General features: G+C 43.4%; 1 protein-coding gene across 1 annotated transcript in view; it reads right to left on the minus strand.

Moving 5' to 3' along the window:
* NSG1 (neuronal vesicle trafficking associated 1) overlaps positions 1–21,318 on the minus strand; it is a 63,341-nt gene that overhangs the window by 11,673 nt on the left and 30,350 nt on the right. The window contains exon 4 of the mRNA XM_069977401.1: positions 17,343–17,453. Within this exon, the coding sequence (XP_069833502.1) occupies positions 17,343–17,453 (111 nt within the window). The remainder of the gene's footprint in view (positions 1–17,342; positions 17,454–21,318) is intronic.

Here is a 21,318-nt window from a genome sequence, read left to right on the forward strand (position 1 = left end):
GTATTCAATGGCCCCGATCACATGTTGATACGAATGTACGGGGCAGCGATCCGTGCTGCAAAAAAAAAAGGACATGCTGTAATGCGGAGTGCATTTTGCAGCCCAGATCGCTATGGTAATAAAGTTGGAATGTAATGCTCCGTGAAGCACGGAGCACTACAGATGCATATTCGTAGTGTCGGCTGCATTACTGGTGTGTGAATATAGCCTTAATGGGAACACTATGGGTAAGATAGTGTCCTGACAGCTGCCCCCTGCAAATCAGAGCTGTGGTGCCGGTATACATGGTGACACAGAGCAGGAAGTAGACAGCGCCGTACGTTGTGTAGTGGCCATGCTTGGTTACTGCAGCTCAGCCCCCACTAAAGTCAATGACAACTCAGCTGCTATAACCTAGAATGGCCACTAGACAATGTATGGCATACTTGCAGGTCATTGTTACTTACCTTAGATGATATATGATAGAACTAGCCAAATACATACACAGAGGAACTGCTAGGACCCCCAGAGAAGCACCAGCCTATGTGGCAGGAATATATACTATTTTCCTGTTAACAGGTCCCGGTAGGTGACAACCACTTTAATATTTCTAGACGTCTGTTCTCATCTCCTTGTCCGCGAGGCTGATAAGCAACGGTGTCTATTTTTTTGACATATCCTGTAAAACCAACCACTATCGGTATCTTAAGTCCTGGATAACAGGCCGCACACATATGCTTCATTACCTGGAGAAATGTGATTAATCGGGCTGCCCACTGTGAAGACGTCTCTACTGACAATGATTGATTGGAGTGTTAAGAAGCATTTAAAGGTGGATACATGCTGGAAATATCAGATGCTGCCAGACGCCCCTGCCAGATACTCTGCATGACAGTCACTTCATCTGTCATACTGTACAACAGCTGCCCTTACGCCAAAAAATCCAGGAACCTATGTAGACTGGACTAAGGTGTGTGGCCTGTCCTGCAGCCATTCAGTACAATTACATTACATATAATAAAAAAATAACATATAACTAGTGTTACACTATAAAGTATAATGTATAAATAATTTGGGCATGTGTAGAACAGGTGGGTCCTTATGTAATCATCAATCATCATTTTAATTGGTCCTTAAAGAAATGACCTTCTATTTAAAGGTGCAATCCCATCTCTATCCACAGAGTAAAGCATAACAAGCTGATGGATGTGATGGAGGTCCGACAGCTAAGACCCTCATTGATCCAAGGACAAAATTGAATGTAGTACATTGAGTGTATACATAAAAAACATGTCAGTCAGCTCACCCTCAGTGCTTGTCCTGTACATACCATTAGAATCCCAGGATCGAGCAAGTGGGAAGTACTCGGGTCGTTACCCAGTGTAATAAATCAAAAAGACGAATGTTGAATCCACTGCTCCAGTAAAACGTAGAAAAGCACACTTTTAACTTTTGTTAGTTTATATATGTTCTAATAAATTAAATTAGGTGTGCACGGCCAATGCTTTGTTCATTTACTGTAAGGGCCCTATTACACAGGACGATTATCGTGCGAAAAATCGCTATATCGTTCAAATTTAAACGATAATCGTTCAGTGTAATTGCAGGCTACGATCGAAAAATCGTTTGTATGTCGTTGATCGTTGATTTAGATCTTAACCTAAAATTATCGTTAATCGTTCTCTGTAATTCCACATTCGTTCACTCAAGTTTCGGATTTTTTTCACTAATCGTTCACTGTAATTGCACATTGTTCATTGTTTTGCTGGGATCAGAAGGAATAAGCGATCATAGTAACGATCGTGGTAACGATCGTATCTAACGACTATCGCTCTGTGTAATATGGTGAACGATTTCAGGTTAACGATAAAACATTCTCATTTGCGTTAGTTTATCGTAAGTCGTTAATCGTTAAAAATGGCTCTGTGTAATAGGACCCTTACTCTTGACGAGTCTTGAGCTCAGTCCCCTGATGTTTCCTATGACTTTCCATTATTACAAGAACTATGAGCTCAGCCAACCATTGGCTGATCGAGGTTGATGACTGCTGAAGACAAATCTATAGTCCTTACTGTCCTGCACACTAAATGGTAGCTAGTGCCTAGTGATTTGGGGTTCCTAAATTCATTCACATCACATTTTCAGTTATATGTTATTCTCTATGTTCGCAATGGGTCAGAAAGGATTCTGATATATAGCCCTATATGCTCCTGGTAAGCCTACTGATTTGGACCAATGTTGTCTAAGGGCAACATTTAACTAACATTAAACTAACATTAAACTAACAACATTTAACTACTTAAAAAACAAACAAATGTCCACATTGAATCAATGATAAGAGGAGTCTGAAGGAATTCTTACCACAGAATTGGTAGATTGGTAGGTAATAGCTCCAGGTGTCAGATATAACACCGCCACACCAGACCTGACCAATACCGCCATACTGTGACTGGATAACACCACCACACCAGGCCTGATACCACCATACTGTGACTGCATAACACCGCCACACCAGACCTGACCAATACCGCCATACTGTGACTGCATAACACCGCCACACCAGGCCTGACCAATACCACCATACTGTGACTGGATAACACCACCACACCAGGCCTGATACCACCATACTGTGACTGCATAACACCGCCACACCAAAGCTGAACAATACCCCCATACTGTGACTGCATAACCCCGCCACACCAGGCCTGACCAATACCACCATCCTGTGACTGTATAACATCACCATACCAGACCTGACAAATACCACCATATTCCACCACCCGCCTTCTCCAAAAGAAAACAGATTTACTGGCAAGTCTGATGGGAGGTGGGAGACTAAAGAAATTAATAATTTAAAAAAAAAGTTGTTTCTTTCCCCCTGTCCCTGGTGCTGCCCTAGGAACCGGACCACTTGTGCCTAGTGGTAAATGCAGCCCTGCCTGTGGCCAGAGATTGGCTGAGTGGCTGGTGGTCTGTCAGTGTGAAACAGAAGGCAAAGCTGCAGAGACCAGAGAAGGCCCAAGGACACTAGGGAACGTGGTAAGGGAAGTTAACGCATGGCGATGTATAGCCTGACATACTCCCCAAAAAGGCGCTGTAATTGAGGCCTAATTATTTAACTATCGCTACTGTCTATAAAAATATAATAAATTTCATAAATCCTATAGACTGCAGCAGCTACTAGGTAAAATCAATCAAAAAGAGCTTCATACAGATTTGCCTGGTATCTAACCAGCATTTTGATCTGAATATAATAGGAAGAATAGGTGGTGATATTGTTCTTCAGCCTTAGTTTACGTGTCTGCCTTGTAGACAAGAAACACTTCCACCACACCGCCTCCATGTTTAGGGCTACAGTTATTAATAATTATATCTCTATTTAGCTAATGCGATGGCGTCCACCCTGTGAAGGACAGCCTGTGATCTCTGCACTTTCATCATCGCTCTGCAGCTATGATCTCACGCCCCGTCACTCAATGCCGTAAACCTTAGTCTGCTGTAGCCGCGCATATAAACTCCTGGGATCTAATTACTGAAGAGCCAACAATTGTCAGCCCGTGAGCAGAATATTCACCAGTCGACTTCTTCAGATTTCTGGATTCAAACGCTTTCTACTTCACAGAATTTTTTTCTTTCTCTTTTTTTTTTTTCTTTTTATTTGAGCGACGAGAAGTCATAAATATTTTTGGCAAAATGAAGAGATGTTGCTGCAGTTAATCAGCCGCCGACTGATGGAGAAACGACGAACGGCCATGAGGCTTTGTCTGAATGTGTATGATTAAACGTCTGCTTTATCCTAGATGTATACGTTTCTTTCCTTCATTGAAGACCAATGGGATTATCGTGTGCTCTAAGGGCAATTCAACAGAGCCGAGCTGCCTGCAATGCCATACTGCTGATTAAACCGAGCGGCGCGCCAGCTGAATCTTGATGCAATGTCTGCAATGCTTGCTCTCAAGTAACACAATGAGGGACAACAGCCGTGTTGCTCTGTACACAGTTCACTGTCTTTCATGCATCAAAAGGGCTTTCCCGTCTTATGTACTAAAGCTTAATGGTTGTAAGCGAATGATCTGCAGCTTTCTAATAAACTTTAGGGTGGTTTTATGTACATCCTATACATATCGGAGTGTTGTAGCCTTATTCTGTAAGCCATGAGGAAGAGCTAACAATCACATCCTGAAACACGTCGGCAGTTTTAGGTCCCTGTCATTTAAAAAAAAACTTTTGACATGTCAAAGAGACAGCGGTTTTGGTCTCAATGTTCAGGCCTCCACCAGTTGTTAGAACAAGCCAGACACTTCTCCCCCAACTTGCTGAACTCCCCTTCTCATTGCAGGAGATAGGGCTGTAGTAAGTTGATGGAGCCTATCTCCTGTGATGAGAAGAGGGCAGAAGTAGGCCGAGGAAAGTAGTGCTCACCCTCATGCTACTTCCAGATTTATCTAACAATCATTGGGGGTTTGCACACCCAGATTATGGTCAAACAAACATTTTGACTTGTCTGACATGCCAAAAGTTTTTTCTAATGATACAAACATCATAAGAAAGTCCACTCTCTTTATCGCGAAAAGTAGCCAAATGACACAAACACACTAAGAATTGTTTTCTAGCTTTATACCACCTATTTAGAAGGTTTTCTCACTGCTAAAAGTAGCCATACAATTAAAGGGGATGTCTGGCCAAGTACTTTTTTTTTTTTTTGTAGGTAGGAGCATGGGTGAACATAAAAAACTTCTCAACATCCCAACTTACTTCTCCCTGTGCCTCTTTAGTGCCGTATTGCCGCTCCAGGACCTCCGACGGCTCGTGGATTTCAACCAGAGCCGCGTCACGACCCGGTTGATTGACTGCCACCCGCCACGTGACCGGCCCCAGGACACTCACCAGAAGGCATTTTCCCCCAAGTTCTGATGGACTGGCTGAGTGGCCTTCCGGCAGGGGTCCTGCGGCCGGTCATTCGGCGGATGACAGGCACAGGGAGAGGTAAGTAAAGACTGTTTTTTATGTTTCCCCCCTGTCCTTGCCTTTAAAAAAAAAGTACTTGGCCAGACTTCTCCTTTAACTCCCAACCTCCCCATAGACTTTAATGTTCAACACAGCCAAATGTTCAGGTTTGCTCTACAGAGAGGGGTAAGTCGCAGCCAGACAGCTCTGGTGGGGACTTATCTCTCCCAGGAAAATAGGATCAGCTGTTGAAAATCCATACACCCTAGACCAGTGTATCCCAAACTTTTCCACTTTGGGACACTCCTTGGAATTTTTTTTTTTTACCTTAGGACACCCCAACCAAATAATTGTCTATTACAAAAACAGCTCAAAAGACGCAATGACACAAGGATGACTATATACCGTATCTCTATTTGCTAGAGTATGTACATTACAGTGCTGTTATATCTAGTGACATACAGGTGACTTCTCTAATTGGAGGCAATCACTTTCTCTTCTCCATCTGGCCCAGAGCGCCTTGACAATTTTTTTCCAGGGACAACTCATCTCTGCAGAGCCTGCCAGACATTTTAGACTTAAGGACTTGAGGATCTTCAATAAAAGTTAGATTTTAGCCACTGGGAAATCGGTATATTTCTAGCATCTAGTGACTGAGTTAGACATTTTAGACTTCACAGTTTTCCTTGCCCTCCTTCCCTATCCCCTACAGTCCCAAACAGTAATTATTCTGCTGTTATAGGGGCAGGTTGTTTGGGTAGGAGTATGCAGGTACCTCTATTAGGTATCCTAAGTAGCTTGCCCTCTGTAGATGCCCCTGAAGGTAGTTTTTCCCCTTTATGTAACCCCCCCCCCCCCCCCCCCCCCGTAGATAGGACCCCATTGCCAACATTAAAAACCAAAATTATACTTACCTTCTTTTCCCAGCTCCCCATTGCTGCCTGGAGGAAGAGATGCTAGTGGCCACAAGCATGTAGCCAAAGCCCAGGATGTGCTAGGACACCTGGGAGGGTGCTCAGCCAAAGGCGGCCTGCATCATGCTGCCCCTGGAAATGCTGGAGCATTCTTATTGGAGAAAGTCTTATTAGCTCCTTGATAAGTCTTATTGGCTTATCATTTCTGCAGTCATTTGTCCATTCGGGGGTTGGAGCCACAGAAGTAGAGAGAAGACACAAACGTTATCTGCTCCATCACTGGCATAATAAATGGTTGTCCTCTCAAGAACTATTATCTGCATTGGAAATATGTTGACCTGTGTGATCCTGCCCTGAAGAGAGTAATCATGTAGTATCGCAATTGTCCATCTGTCGCTTCAAGAAAAAAAACAGCGACCAGATGTGAAAGGTCACGGTCAATGATTTTATTTCCATAATTAAAAAGCATTTCTTGACTAAAAGAAATGTTAACATATATTCTCTCGGGAGGATTCAGTGAAATTACGTTTCACATTCTTGGTGTCCTTGTTACTTCTTTTTCCTGGAAATTTTTAATGCGAACAAGTCTCTGGCTGGCCATACAAATTCAAGTCACTCAAGGTCAGCACAACCCACTGACCATTTAATACAGGGATGGGAAACCGCCTGCCCTCCAGCTAAAAAACTACAATTCCCATCATGCCTGGACAGCCAAAGATTTGGCACACATCCACACGTGGCCAAACCAAGAGTGCGTTTATATCGTGGATGGGAAGAGGAAAATGAGCCACAAATATTAAGCCGACAACTATGTAAGATGTACTGCCAGCTTAAGGGTGGGTCTCTCTCTACACAAGTCTATGGGGTAAAGCTGTATGGCTAGTTTTGAGAGGGCTTTGATCATTTGAAGTGTGTGTTGTTCAGTAGTACACCCTTGCCATCAGCATGTATGTAAGTTAAAACAGATGGCAGTTTCTTTTTTTTTTTAAATCAGAATAATTTTTATTGAAAAAAAAAAAACAAAAAACTTTTTTCATAAAACAGATTTTCTCCCCGTACAATCGTAAGAACCCTGGAGGGTATGCCCTCCACGCCGCCCCCCTCCCCCCCACCCTCGTGCCTCCCTCCCATCCCTGAAACCATCCAACTCCACATAACAATTAAACAGAAATCAAGTGCAACTTTCTGAGAACCATATGTGCACCATGAATGTTCTTGAGCTATAGTTCAAAAAGAAAATAGTTAGAGAGTTCTCTGAACTCAAATGTACAGATTGCCCACTGACAGGTGGTGAACACAGGACAGCGATATATACCATGCCTCTCTTCTACGTGCGGTTCAATGCAACCTACGTGCGGGACCCTGGGGGTGCGAGCTCAGGCACAGCCATCCACCTGCCCCAAAGCTTATCAAACTTTTTGCTAGCTTTTCGCTTCTCATATGCGTACTTTTCTATACCAATTATCCAATTAACCTTTCTCACAAATTCCGACACTGAGGGAGGGGCTTCATCAAGCCAGTGTTGGGCAATAAGCTTACGTGCCATAAACAGGATGCGAGCCACTGCAGTCTGTTCCCCCGTATTCAACGCCAGATCCTCCACGTAGCCCAATATATACACCAGCGGAGACTGCTGTAAGTCAACTGAATAGGCTTTATGTATGGCTGACGCCACCCCTCTCCAGTATCGGAATAGTTTGGGGCATCGCCAAAACATGTGTAAAAGACCCCCTTCATGGATATGACACCTGGGACACATGGGCGTATCTCGGACATTAATCCGGAAAAGAAATTGTGGTGTGCGATACACACGGTGTAAGAGGTATAGGTGGGAGAGTCGATGGTGCTCCCCCAGGGACAGCTTGGGTGTCATTTCTAGTATTTCTTTCCACTGCCCTTCTTCTATTGGGCCAACATCCGCCTCCCACTTTTCCCTCAATGTAAGTGGATACCTATCTAAATACTTGGAAATAATGTGGCGGTATAAACAGGAGATGAGTCCCTTAGTGGAATCTGAGTCCCCAACAATATTCACAGGTGGCAGATATTGTACCCCCGACACAAGAACCTCCCCCTCCGCCTCACATGCATGGCGTAATTGTAGGTATTTATAGAATTGAGTACGGGGCAAAACAAATTGGCTCTGTAGTTGGTCAAAACGCTTCAACTGCCCTCCGTCATATAAATGCATTATTTTCCGAATCCCGGCATCTCTCCAGGTGACAAACCCCTCTAGGAAATGTAACTCCCCTAACCACGGAGTGTCCCAGATGGAGGTGTACGGTGTATACCCCGTGATACCATATAAATCTCTAAGTTTCCACCACGTCTTATGAATTAGCAATAATGTAGGTATTTGTGGGGAGAGCAGTAGTATCCTTTTGGCCTCCAGGGTTTCAAACAGGTAGTCAGATCGTAAGTGGTGCCTAATCAGAACTTTATTTTGGTCCCCTCCGTCATCTAGCTCCCATCCCCTCAGGTGTTGCAATTGAGCTGCCAGGAAGTACATGGCAGCATTCGGGATTGCCAACCCCCCGTCAGTTTTGGACCGCTGTAGCGTGTCCAATTTGATGCGTGGATGCTGGGATCCCCATATTAGTGCGCGAAAAAGAGCATGTATCTTATGGAAAAGACGAGATGGAAGCCACACAGGAGAGTTATGTAAAGTGTATAGCAATTGCGGCATCCAAATCATCTTCACCAAATTCGCCCTACCCACCACTGACAAAGGCAATTTGCGCCAGACAGCTAGCTTTTGCTGAAATTTACATATCAGGGGCGTCATATTCAGTTTTTCATAGGCCCTAACGTCCCTAGAAATAATAATTCCCAGGTATTTGAAGGTGTGAACACACCTCAGTGGGATGGCAGGACCCAGCTGCAAACTATCCTCTGAGTCTATGGGCATAATAACTGACTTGTCCCAATTTACAGTAAGGCCGGAATAAGTCCCAAATTCGTTTATCGTGGACATCACATTAGAAAGGGAGGAGGAAGAATCACTAAGGTACAGCAATAAATCATCAGCGTATAACGCCAGTGTATCCTCCCTTGATCCCCTTCTAAAGCCAGTCACCCCCGGGTGCGAGCGCAATAGGGAGGCCAGGGGTTCTATAGCCAGCGCAAACAGTAGTGGGGAGATCGGGCAGCCCTGCCGTGTCCCCCGGTAGAGCGGGAAAGCCGGCGACAGCCCTCCATTTATCCGCAAGCGCCCCGTTGGGGCCGAGTACAGTAATTGTATAGCTGACAAGAAAACCGGTCCAAATCCCATCCTCTGTAACACCGCCCACAGATATGGCCATTCGACGCTGTCAACAGATGGCAGTTTCTTAATAAACATTCATAGCCAATCATTTACAATAAAGGTCATGTCCACTTTAACCTAAATTCTTGTATTTTCATAATATATCACAATCAATTTTGCAAATAAACTCACATTGCATTTTGTGTATTCAACTCAATGAATCAATGGGTGCTAAGCTGCAGTAACAAGGCACCACCACTACATGGAGGTGTCCACCACTGGCCCCTTCATTGCGTATATACCGACTCTGTCAAACTGCTGATCGTAGGGTTGCCTGTAGATAGGCCATAAACCTGAAATGCCTGTAAAATCCTGTTAAGGCTATGTTCATCTAAGAAATCTTTTTGGTGTATTATTCTTACATACTCTTCTAATCGATACCACTGTACAGAGACACCCATCGCCCATATTCTCCCATTGTTTAAAAATCTAGCAGTATTTTTTATTTTTTTTGCTGCCTATTAGTGTTGAGCGAACACTAAAATTCTCATTTTTCGAGTATTTTTTAATGCTTGAGTGCTTGACTCAAGTAATGAACCCCATCAAAATCATTGGGAGACGCAAGCATTAAAACAGGTGTCCCCTGCTAGGCAGAGCGGCGGGTGCCAGGGCCCCCTTCAAGGTATGTGTAAAAGAAATGTACAAAAATTAGAATGACAAAATGCAATATGTTCCTTTACTAGAGCACCACAAGGCGCCCAGTTGAGGATTGAGCTTGATCGATTACCTTGATACTCGATTTAAGAGGTATTCCACAAAAAAATTACTTTCCCCCATCCACAGGAGATCACGGGGAGGCTGGTGTTCTGATCTCTGTACCCCCCCCCCCCCCCCCCCACACACACACACCAATCTTCGGCCTCTGTGTAATGAATACAGCCGTGGGTACGGCTATAGGGCTGACGGAAAAACTCGGTCGGCATACTCAACTCTTTACGTCACCCCATAAGAATTAGGAACGCCTAGAAAACTGGGATATAGCCAATGCCAATGGCTGTATCCCAGTTTTCCAGGCGTTCCTTATTCTGTATCCACCCACTGCACGGAGCGAGCAGACAGTGGGAATAAGACGCCGAGATTTCTGGTTCATACGAACCAGAAATTCGGCAAGTTCGCTCATCTCTAATAAGAATGAATGGCGCACGGGTCACATGCCATATTCGTGGCTCTTATTATAATACAGAAGTTGGGACCCGATATGGAGATCGGCGGGGGGTATCCTGTGGATAGGGAAAAAGAAAATTTTCCTGGAATACCCCTTTAACCACTATGATCAGCAGAGCATGCTCTCTCAACACTAGTGTCTATGTGCACTATGTATATATAAAGTATGCTGGCCTATAGGTAGAAGGATACTGTTTTGGCCTCCTTTGGATGAATGGGGCCCTATAGATACCTTTGATATATGCACCACAAGCTCTCCCGGCAGACATCCACTTTAACCACAGTGTAATAGTAGCCTTCGTGTTTAGTTCCCAAGTATGACGGTGACATTGTGCACAATATATTCTATCCCATAATGATTCCTGCAGATACCTGAGGCTTAGCTCTGCAATGACATCTATAACTGTGTGTTGGACGTGCAGCCATACTACATAACTGTACATACAGTATCATTAACAGGCTTAGCACTCCGCGCTGTGACCTGCACATTAACACTTGCCAGGAGCTTCTTATTACTATGGATTTTTTTTATTGAATCCGTCTATGTGATATATTAAATGAGAGTCAATTACTGTATTTAACTTGAACTTTGCCCTCAGGAATTCCAGTATATGACTCATAGAGTATGTAAATTCATAAGTAACTTCAATTCAATGGGCCATCTATACCCATGTATGTATGATGGATACAGCCCCATGGAGCCCAATCTAAGAAGCCATGCAACAAATTCTAATTTCTGTCTCTGAGGTTAGGATAGCTCATTCCTATTCCTGATCAAGGGGATGATGGACGGGGGTGGATCATGTAAAGGTGAAGGAAAGTTCACACTGCAGATAAAGGACTGCAATGCAGATCGCATCCATGCTGCAGATACTGTAATGGAAGACATGCTTTTTCGGGGCTCAGCATTGTTCTTGTTTTTATGAGCTGAGTGGAGCTGCCTTTTTGGAGCTATACCCTCTTCATCTTGTTTAGGGCCTCTTTCATGCTGCCCGTCCTAAGCAATGCTATGTTAATGTATATACAACCAGTGCACAATTAAAATAAAACTTCTAGAGAATAGGCAAAGTTCACATTGGGAAGCTTCATTGCACAGGATTCTTCTTTAGCCCATTCAGTCGAGGATTTGCGGGAAATCCCCATACACGTTAGATCACAGGTGTCAAATAGAGATGAGCCCAATCAGTCGGCATTTAAATACCGGTGGCTGTTGCAAAACTACAATTCCCATCATGCCTAGACAGCTAAAGCTTTGGCTGTCCAGGCATGCTGGGAATTGTAGCTTTACAACAGCTAAAGGGACGCAAGTTAGACACCCCTGCATTAGATAATCAGTTGGTCCTGCCAAAACACAAGGGGAGGAGATTTATTAAACTGGTGTAAAGTAGAATTGTCTTAGTTGCCCCTAGCAACAAGATTCCACCTTTAATTTTTTAAAGAATATGTGAGGAATGAAAAGTGGAATCTGATTGGTTGCTAGGGGCAACTAAGACAATTCTACTTTACACCAGTTTGATAAATTTCCCACATGGGGTTTGTTAGAAAGGTACTGGATAACTTTATTCCAGAGACAACACAATTCAGTTCAGGTGTGGTTTGCAGTTAAAGGGGTTATCCAGCGCTACAAAAACATGGCCACTTTTCCCCCTCTCTTGTCTCCAGTTCAGGTGCGGTTTGCAATTAAGCTCCATTTACTTCAATGGAACTGAGTTTGAAACCCCACCCAAGCTGGAGACAAGAGAGGGGGAAGAGTGGCCATGTTTTGTAGCACTGGATAACCCTTTCAAGCTCCATTCACTTCAATGAAACTGAGTTCTAATGCTGAACAACCCCTTTAATACCTTTACATCTAAAGAAAGCTTAGATGGGACCAACCTAGCAGCAATTTGATATGTTCGCCTACATGGGGATAAGTACTCATAGACATATACCTTATGACAGCGGAGTAAGATGGTGGATCATGCCTTTATGTATGCATTTGGAGCCAGCTGTTTCATCCTTATTCTCATCCAGAGTATAATAAGCAATATATATATAAAATTGCTGCCATCATTGAGTACTCATGACTTGGCAGTTCTTATATGGATGTAGGCTTCCTAGAGCCGCCGCAGCCTCCTCGTGAATGTTCGGCACGGACTCTGCTGTTTGGTAATTGTCATGTTTTTCCATTTCCCTAAATAGAAAATGTTTCCTTTCTTCCAGAATCCATTTGATTTAATTACTGGAATGAAGGCAGATTTCTTTATTAGCAGTGAGTCCGGCACATCGTGATATCGTTTTCATATCCAGGTGTAATTTAGACATCGCTTTGAGCTAATTTCTAGAACATGCTGTGTTATTCTTCACATAATAAAATGTGCTCTTGAGGTTTCTTTTCTTCCCGACCGAGTGACTCACAATACAATCCCGCCCGGGGTAGTCATATTAGTCTTCGCCGCAGAACACAAAGTACTTTTTGAAACTTGAAGAATACACTTTCAGGCGAAGCTTTACAGGTCAACAAATACCAAGTGACATCAATGTTTTCTAATGTTAAGTGCACACAGTCTGGGACGCGGAGTCAAGAAAGGGCAATTACTGAGTGCATTAAAACAGGCAGGAGATCGATAGGACTTCAGTCAGAAAGCTCCTCACCCGCTAACCCCATCACGGCTTAAGATATCGCCAACCACTTCAAAGACAAGACTAATGCAATAATGACATTTCCCTAACTCTGCTGCCAAGTCGGCATCTAGGCCTCCACCTACACCTCAATGCCCGGTTACGGCTTTCACTGACGTAACAGATGGAACATTTACTTTATGTTGGCCTCTTCTACCTCCTGTGCTCCTTCTTAAAGGGAGTTGTCCAAGATAAGAACAACATGGCTGCTTTCTTCCAAAAACAGCCCCATAGGTAGTGTTTGGTATTGCAGCTTTATTCTTGTAAGTAGAGTTAAGCTGCAATACCAGACACTATCTATAGGGACAGGTGTGGCACTGTTTCTCAATGAAAGTCGACACGTTTCTAAAATTTTAAACAACCAGAGGGATTTCCTGTTGTATATGAAAAAAGGGAAAAAGGGCAATATTTAAGTTTATATTCGTTTCCAAGGCAAATAGTAATGGTGTCACAAGTTTCCTAGATAAGAGAAAGGGCACTATAGCTCACCCTGGGCATTGTAGCTAGCACTATGAAGAGGCTACATTGGCTGGCACTGTTATGGGGTCACATTCATAAGTTTAAATGGTATATAGTTTGAATGAATATAGTTCAAGAAATTCGGCCATGTTACTTCCAATATATTCCAAAATGACCAACATGCTCTGATTTATTCAAATGTGTCATCATGAAGGCCGTTGCGCCAAACCGCATCTTACTGTAATTTATACTATTGGGATGTAAATAGAACTGCAGAAAGAACTTTTGTAAGTGCCGGAATTTCTTCACATTGGGTCACCCTGTCACCAGCACAACGTCCAAGCATCTTGTACCTTGCTCTAACCAAGTATTTCTAGGCACTGTGTATTCAAGATTGGGATTCTACTATTGTGGTAAGATCTGCATTACTGAACTGGAAGAAGTTAAAAGTAAAGGAGAAATTGTTGTTGCCATTATTGTTGCAGCTGCCTCTATCTCTACATCCTAGTAGTCCTACTTTGCTGCACACCATAGCAGACCTACTACACACCACTACATGGACATAGCACACCTGTGGGTGACCCCTAGCGCCCATATACTGTTGCCTGTTGAGACAACCGTGACAAGGTGTCCCTTGCAGCGGCTAGGATGCTATTACACAGGCCGATCAACACTGTAAACGATCTGCTAAATTGGCGCTCGTTTACTGGGCCTGATACACGGCCTGATTATCATTTAACAAGGGCTCCACAGACATTGTTAGCGATGTCCGTGCAGCCCTTGCCCAAACAGCTAATATATTATCTGTCCACACTCCAAATCTTCTCCTGCGCTCTACATGCCTTTCCGTCCCGTGGCGGCAGCTTCAGAGCAGCCTGCCTAAGCTGACAGGCCGCTCAGCCAATCACTGGCCGCGACAGTCCCGGACAGTGATTGGCTGAGCTGTCTGTCAGCTCAGACTGGCCGCTCTTAAGCTGCAGCCTCAGCTCTGGAGCTGATCATTATTTCTTTTACACAGAGTGATAATCGGCCAAATCAGGCCGATTTGGACGATTATTGCTCCGTGTAATAGGACCCTTAGGTGTTGAAATAATAATAATAATAACAGCATCCTTTGCTTCATGTCTATGAATGTTCATGATGAATCCATCAGTACCACCAGAATAGACCTATTTATGTTGCATGACATATGATTGATGCGTCAAGGTTTCATCACACTTGAACTTAGGCCAATGGTATTACCAATGGACCCTTTGTCAGATCAGTCAATGCAAATCTGCTACTGCAGTTTATTATTGGGGTTGACATACCAGAAGGAAATGCAAAGGTCACTACTGAAAGGCTATATTACATGTACAGGTCACTGGATCTGACTCATATGCCGCTCTCTTATATCCATCCACAAGTCGAATCTACTATCTTCCCAAGGGCTGTTCATGCCTTGTATGCGAAATAGTCCAAGGGTGAAGAATTACAAGCAGTTTGGAGGGATGATGTGTGACACAGTATAGAAGGGGTCAACTTGCAGGGGTCGAAAGCATCTGAACCACGCAATCTTAAACAAAACTAATGTAAAATCATAGACCTTCAAAACCTAAGTGATGCCCCTCACCAGGATCTGCCTCTACACTCCATGTATGTCCCATTTTAGTGACACCAATTTTGTTTCTCGCTGTAAAGTATTTTTAAAATCCATCTTCATGTAATCCCGAAAGAACAAGTTCAAATGGAACATGTTCTCTTTTAGAGCATAGAATTTCCCCGTTTCATGTTTTTGCCAAGATGATCGTGAACAGCTCCATTCCCGCTTTCTTCTTCTAAACATTATAAATTATTCATAAATGCAAAATTGTAGCTATTTGCTGTGTAGGAGTTTGCTTTCTGATTGGTGATATCACAGGGGGAGTACAATGAGGTCAGCCAGGCTGTGTAGAAGGTAGTTTCTCAGTTTTTGGTGATGTCATTGATGAAATGTAGCGAAGTCCCACTGTCTGTATAGCTGTTTAATTTGCCATTGGTCTGTTATAATATAGACAAAGCCATAGCGACCATTGTATGTAGCAGATTTGTTTCTGATGCTGATGTCACAGAGGAAGCACTGTGAGGTCACACATACTATGTGGCAGGTTAATATGTCATAACTGCTAGTGATGTCATAGAGGGAGCACTGTGAGGTCACACATACTATGCAGCAGGTTAAGTTATGACTGCTAGTGGTGTCATAGAGGGAGCTCTGTGAAGTTACACATACTATGTGGCAGGTTAAAGTGACTCTGTACCCACAATCTGCCCCCCCCCCCAAACCACTTGTACCTTCAGATAGCTGCTTTTAATTTAAGATCTGTCCTGGGGTCTGTTCGGCAAGTGATGCAGTTATTGTCCTTAAAAAAGAACTTTTAAACTTGCAGCCCTGTGCCCAACGTCCGGGGCTTAGAGTATCTGTGCCCTAAATTTGCACCACCCCTCCGTCCCTCCTCCCCACCCTCTTCATCATTAGGAATACCAATGGAACATTTTCTCCTGTCTGAACATTGCACAGGTGCCTTAACGATCCAGCCCATGTGGCGGGCTGACACAGGTGGGGAATAGCAGACAATCTGCATGGAGCATTCCTAATGATGAGGAGGGCGGGGAGGAGGGACAGAGAGGTTGTGCCAGCCTAATGCATACACAATCTAGGCCACGGCCGTTGGGCACGGGGCTGCCAGTTTAAAAGTTGTTTTTAAGGAAAAAAACGGCGTCACCTGCCGAAAGGACCCCAGGACAGATCTTGGATTAAAAGCAGCTATCCCAAGGTAGAAGTGTTTTTTTTTTTTTTTTTGGGGGGGGGGGTCAGATTGTGGGTACAGAGTCACTTTAAGTTATGACTGCTAGTGGTGCCATAGAGGGAGCACCGTGGAGTCGCACATACTATGTCGCAGGTTAATGTGTTATGACTGCTAGTGATGTCATAGAGTGAACATTATGAGGTCACACCAATGTCTGTAAAAGATTAGTTTCTGATCTCTGGTGATTAGGGATGGTCCGAACCGAGTTCATACGGAGTTCGTACGAACCTGAACCATCCGCAATGATTACCGCTGTCTGCCCGCTCTGTGCAGCGGGCGGATCCAGCGGGAGGAACGCCTGGAAAACTGGGATACAGCCATAGCCATAGGCTGTATCCCAGTTTTCCAGGCGGTCCTCCCGCTGTATCCGCCCGCTGCACGGAGCGGGCAGACAGCGGTAATCCGATGCCGAGCGTTCGGGTTCAGCCGAACCTGAACCTCGGCGGGTTCGGACCATCCCTACGATGTCAATGACAATGTACAATGAAGTCACAGTATAGTATAGAGGGCTAGTTTCTGACTGGTTAGCAGTGTCATAGATGGGGCGCAGTGAGATTTTTTTTCTTAATAGAAGAGGACATTTGGTCTGTTTCTGAGCGTATACAGTATTTCTGTGGCACTCAAAAATGCAGCCGGATGTGTTTTTGAGTCTCACAAAAAAAGCCAACAAAATGAACCCTACCCAACAGGCCCCAAACTCTAATAAAACAGAGAACAATATATGGGCCCCTGCTTGTCATAAAGCGGCTCCTTCATGTGTCTCTAGTGGATTCCTCGTAAAGAAGACAATTCTCTGATGGATTGCAATTCACTAGTAATAATAAACCATGTCATTCATTAGCTCAGGATTCTTTATAGTCAAAACCTCCATAATACGTCCATCCCTCGAGTATTGGGTAATTTCCCTTCTGCTGTGTATACACATAGGCCTAAGTGCCAGTGGTCCTGAGGAGACAGAAATCCTCAGATGTATCTAATCCGGGGCAGGTAGTTCTCCTACTCCTACTCTTTGATATTTTGCTTTTGTTTCCCACGTAAGTTGTGCTTGATGTTAATATAAGAAGAGTTTGTTTTTTCTCATCTTACCTTGAGCACAAATCCCTCAGGACAGGCGTGATCGTACTTGTACACCTTGTAGACTACTAGGAATACCACGCAGGCCAGAAACGCCAAGGCAAAGAGGACAAGGACCGTGACCTAGAAATAATAGTAAAAAAAAGGTTGGTAAAACAATTCTACTGTGTCCCATCTGCTTGGATCACGGTATACATGTCATATCTATGCAGCGTACAATAACTGATTGGCAATTCTATAGGACTAGCACATACTGTACTGTATAGATGAGTGAATTACAAGCATAAAATGACTTTTCCCTGTGGATGATTTGGATGATATAACAATATCTGTAGGAGTTATCGCCTCCCCAGACACCTTAATAGCAGATCTGACTAGTTAGTCAGTGATATGTCCTTTATAGCTGCATAACTAATGGCAGATTTGTCATTTCGTAGCCTACAACAGCTTTGGGAAAATAGAAAGTAATTATTAACTCTTTCATCTTCCATGGTGTGCCGCTCGATGAGAAGTCCTGTGCCCTCCCATTTGGGTACATTTTACACTTCCCTCATGGGTGACCTCTAGTAACGTGGATGCATATGAGTGTGACTTCATGTGCTGTACAAACCTTTTAGGCAGACGTGGGAGAAAATGCTGTAAGATCATCTAGACCAGGGATGGGAAACCTTCGGCCTACCAGCTGTTGCAAAACTACACTTCCCATCATGCCTAGACAGCCAAAGTGAAGCTTTGACTGTCCCTGGCATGATGAGAAGTGTAGGTTTACAACAGTTTGAGGGCTGAAGGTTCCCCATCCCTGGTCTAGACCCATATTTCTCTGTATACAGATGTCAACCAAGTACCTGGACCAAGGATTTGTGATTTTGTATACAACTATTAGGGACTGATTTCATTGTCTTCATCCATCTGTGCTCTTGCAGATCCACGCTCATTTACAAAGCCTTCACAAGGCTCTATCTTGCATCCAGGCCACATACTCAATAGATTGTTTGCGTCACCCTCTCCCTGCCGCACATCCACTATTACATGGACAGAGGGCCAAAGATTTTTTAGCGGTTCAAAAAGATCAAACAGGCGTTTGCTCATTTGTTGGCCAGTCTTTGGTCCTATTACACAAGGCAATGTAATAATCAACCCGAATAATAGGGGGCCCTAAGCAGTGGATTTCAATCCCAGCTTACTTTAAAGGAGAAGTCTGGTAATTTTTACAATTTGTCAGCCAGCAGGGGCAGTGGGGAACATAATAAACATTTACCACTTACCTCTTCCCATCCCTCTGCTTACCACTCCTGGATCTCCTAGGGCTGACCCGACTGATGGACTGCCTGCTCAGCCAGTCAGTGACTAAGGTGGGACACCACTGCAGTTACCGATTGGCTGATGGGGCAGTCCAGTCGTGACAACATCAGAACTTGGAGGAAAATGCCTTCTGGCAGGGTTCCTGGACCCTGTGACACGGCACTGAGGAGCCACAGAGAGAGGTAAGTAGCTTACATCACTGTACCAATTAGTAACCATATAACAGGAGCAACCTACAGTATTACTCCCATAATAAATCCATCCCGCAGGTGCACTCCCCAGAGGATATGGCTTCATATAGGTGGTCTTTATTCATAAAATATTCAGACTCTTTCCATAAAAATCTATGCTTATATCCTACACAGTTGCCTCTATGTATAGGCATGTCAACAAATTATCACGTTCATAAAAAGGTGTGAGTTACACTCAACTCACATGCACATAAAACATCAATTACCCGATGTGTATGCAGAATGTAAAGCCAAACTTATCAAATTCTATGATATAAATTTGCATGTTTGCCAGTGACAGTAAAATCCAGTATACCACACTGTATAGATTTTCTTAAAGAATTTTCCTGTATTAAAAGGTGTAGCAAAAAAATAGAAGCTAGTCCACAGAAAAAATACCACAGGTCCATCTAGTCCACCCTGTAGAATAATCCAAATATTTACACATGACATAGGAATCGAATGGACAAATCTGGCAAATAGGCAATAAGCATTTGCATACACCAGACTAACAGTGACAACATAATGTGAATAGCCCCTTACAATTTATCACTCTGACGGTCCACGCTGTTAAACACATTTGTTCTTCTGGCCATTAAAATTTCCCATTACGCTTGTAAATAGCGGAAGATATTACATATTGCCGTTAATAGGAAAAGCGAGTTATAATTATGTAAACTTGTGCTGCCCATAAACTGAATGTATTTACGACAAGTAATTACTCGTCTTTATTTCTATTTTCCTATTAACATTTATTATTGTATAATGGGACGTGTGAAGATGTGCATGAGCATTAAATACATATAATCGGGCGGTCAATGGAAGTGGAATTTTTTTTCCTTCTGATAAAGCTGCTAAACAGAAGAAAAAAGTACAGCTGCAAGAAAAAGTAAGTGAAGCCTTTGGAATTACCTCGGTTTCTGATCTCATGAGATCTTCAAGCCAATACAACCAGGTACTGGGGAGAATACTAACAAATGGCCATCCATCAACAATGATCAATCCGATATCAAAGGCAATTTTTTACTATATGCAGACAGATTATCAGACCCTTAAAGACCAGAAAAACTAGTACTAGAAGAAAAAAAAAAAGAAACAGTACTAGAAGACCAGAAAAATCCTTGTTGCCCTCATGACTCCACTATATCAGAGATATTGCTAGTTCTGAGAACCTCCAGCGACTTCTACGTACATGCCGTTTTTCTCTGAAAATAAGAAAGGGTCTTATATAATATTTTTACTCAGTAAAAAGGGCTAGGGCTTATTTTTGGGGTAGGTCTTATTTTTTTCATGAACAACAATCACACATTATGCTCGATTCCTTTCCTGTAACCCTTGGAGTAGCTTTTTTTTTTTCAAATGTATGTTGTCTTGGGGTAAAAATGTACTGATACCTACACAGTATACTAGTGAATGAGCGAATCTATTTGAAAATTCAGTCCACATTTGAGAACTCAGGAGGTGAACTCTGGTGAGGGTGAGCAGATTTTGCCCTGCTGTGGCAGGCAGTGTCGGACTGGGGTATCTGGGGCTCACCAGAGAAAATGATCCTGGGGGCCCACCAGTGAAGAACCAGTGAGAAACAACATGTCAGTCAGTGTTTATGCATGTTCTTAAGCTAAGGGGCCCACCCGAGGATCCTCTGGTACTCTGGTGGGCCATTCTGACACCGGTGGTAGCGGGGGACTTGTCCAGTTAGAAGCTACTGTATGCCTATTCTCCATCTTTAAGAAATCAAGTGACATAACCCGGCACTAGAGGCACTGACTTTAACTTGAGTTTATTTTTGAAGAAGTGGTTGCATTTCAAGCCAACTCCAAGAACCCTGCAAAATCAAGTTAGGGCTTTTTTCAGGGTAGGGCTTATTTTTTGAAGAAACAGGGTAGGTACATACATACATACATACATTAGCACTTGTTAACGGTCGAAATAGTATAAGCTCAGACCTTAACTTTTTATGGTTCCTTAGGGAGCTGGCTGATTACGGGTGGCAGTACATGAGGAACGATGCTTTCCAATAAGGGTGCTCAAGAAGGTGATGGATCTCATACAGCTGGGTGATCCGGTGTCTGGTGAGCGGGGTGTATGGAATTGCCTATTGTTATTGCAATAAGCTACTTCCCCCGAGGTGGATGGGGAATTATATTAATATCATTTCTCTCCTTTGGCTATGGGTACAGATATTCTACTGTGTAGGGCTTAGCCTCTGAGTCGGTATACGTGCCAGGCAGTACAGATTGTAGTTTCATTATACAGCTCCTGCTTCATCTGACTTTGTCACAAGTTTTCACCTTGTCTATATATTCTGTTAAGGAATGAGAAATGAGAGCTGACAAAAACTGGCACCATATCGGTATCATGCAAAATTCAGCTTTTTTTCAGAAATCTGTTCAGACAAGTCGTCTTACAGCAATTATATTATATATTATATATTGAGCTAGAAAATACCAGTTCTA

This window comes from Dendropsophus ebraccatus, chromosome 7, assembly GCF_027789765.1.
Source record: "Dendropsophus ebraccatus isolate aDenEbr1 chromosome 7, aDenEbr1.pat, whole genome shotgun sequence".
Classification (NCBI taxonomy): Eukaryota; Metazoa; Chordata; class Amphibia; order Anura; family Hylidae; genus Dendropsophus; species Dendropsophus ebraccatus.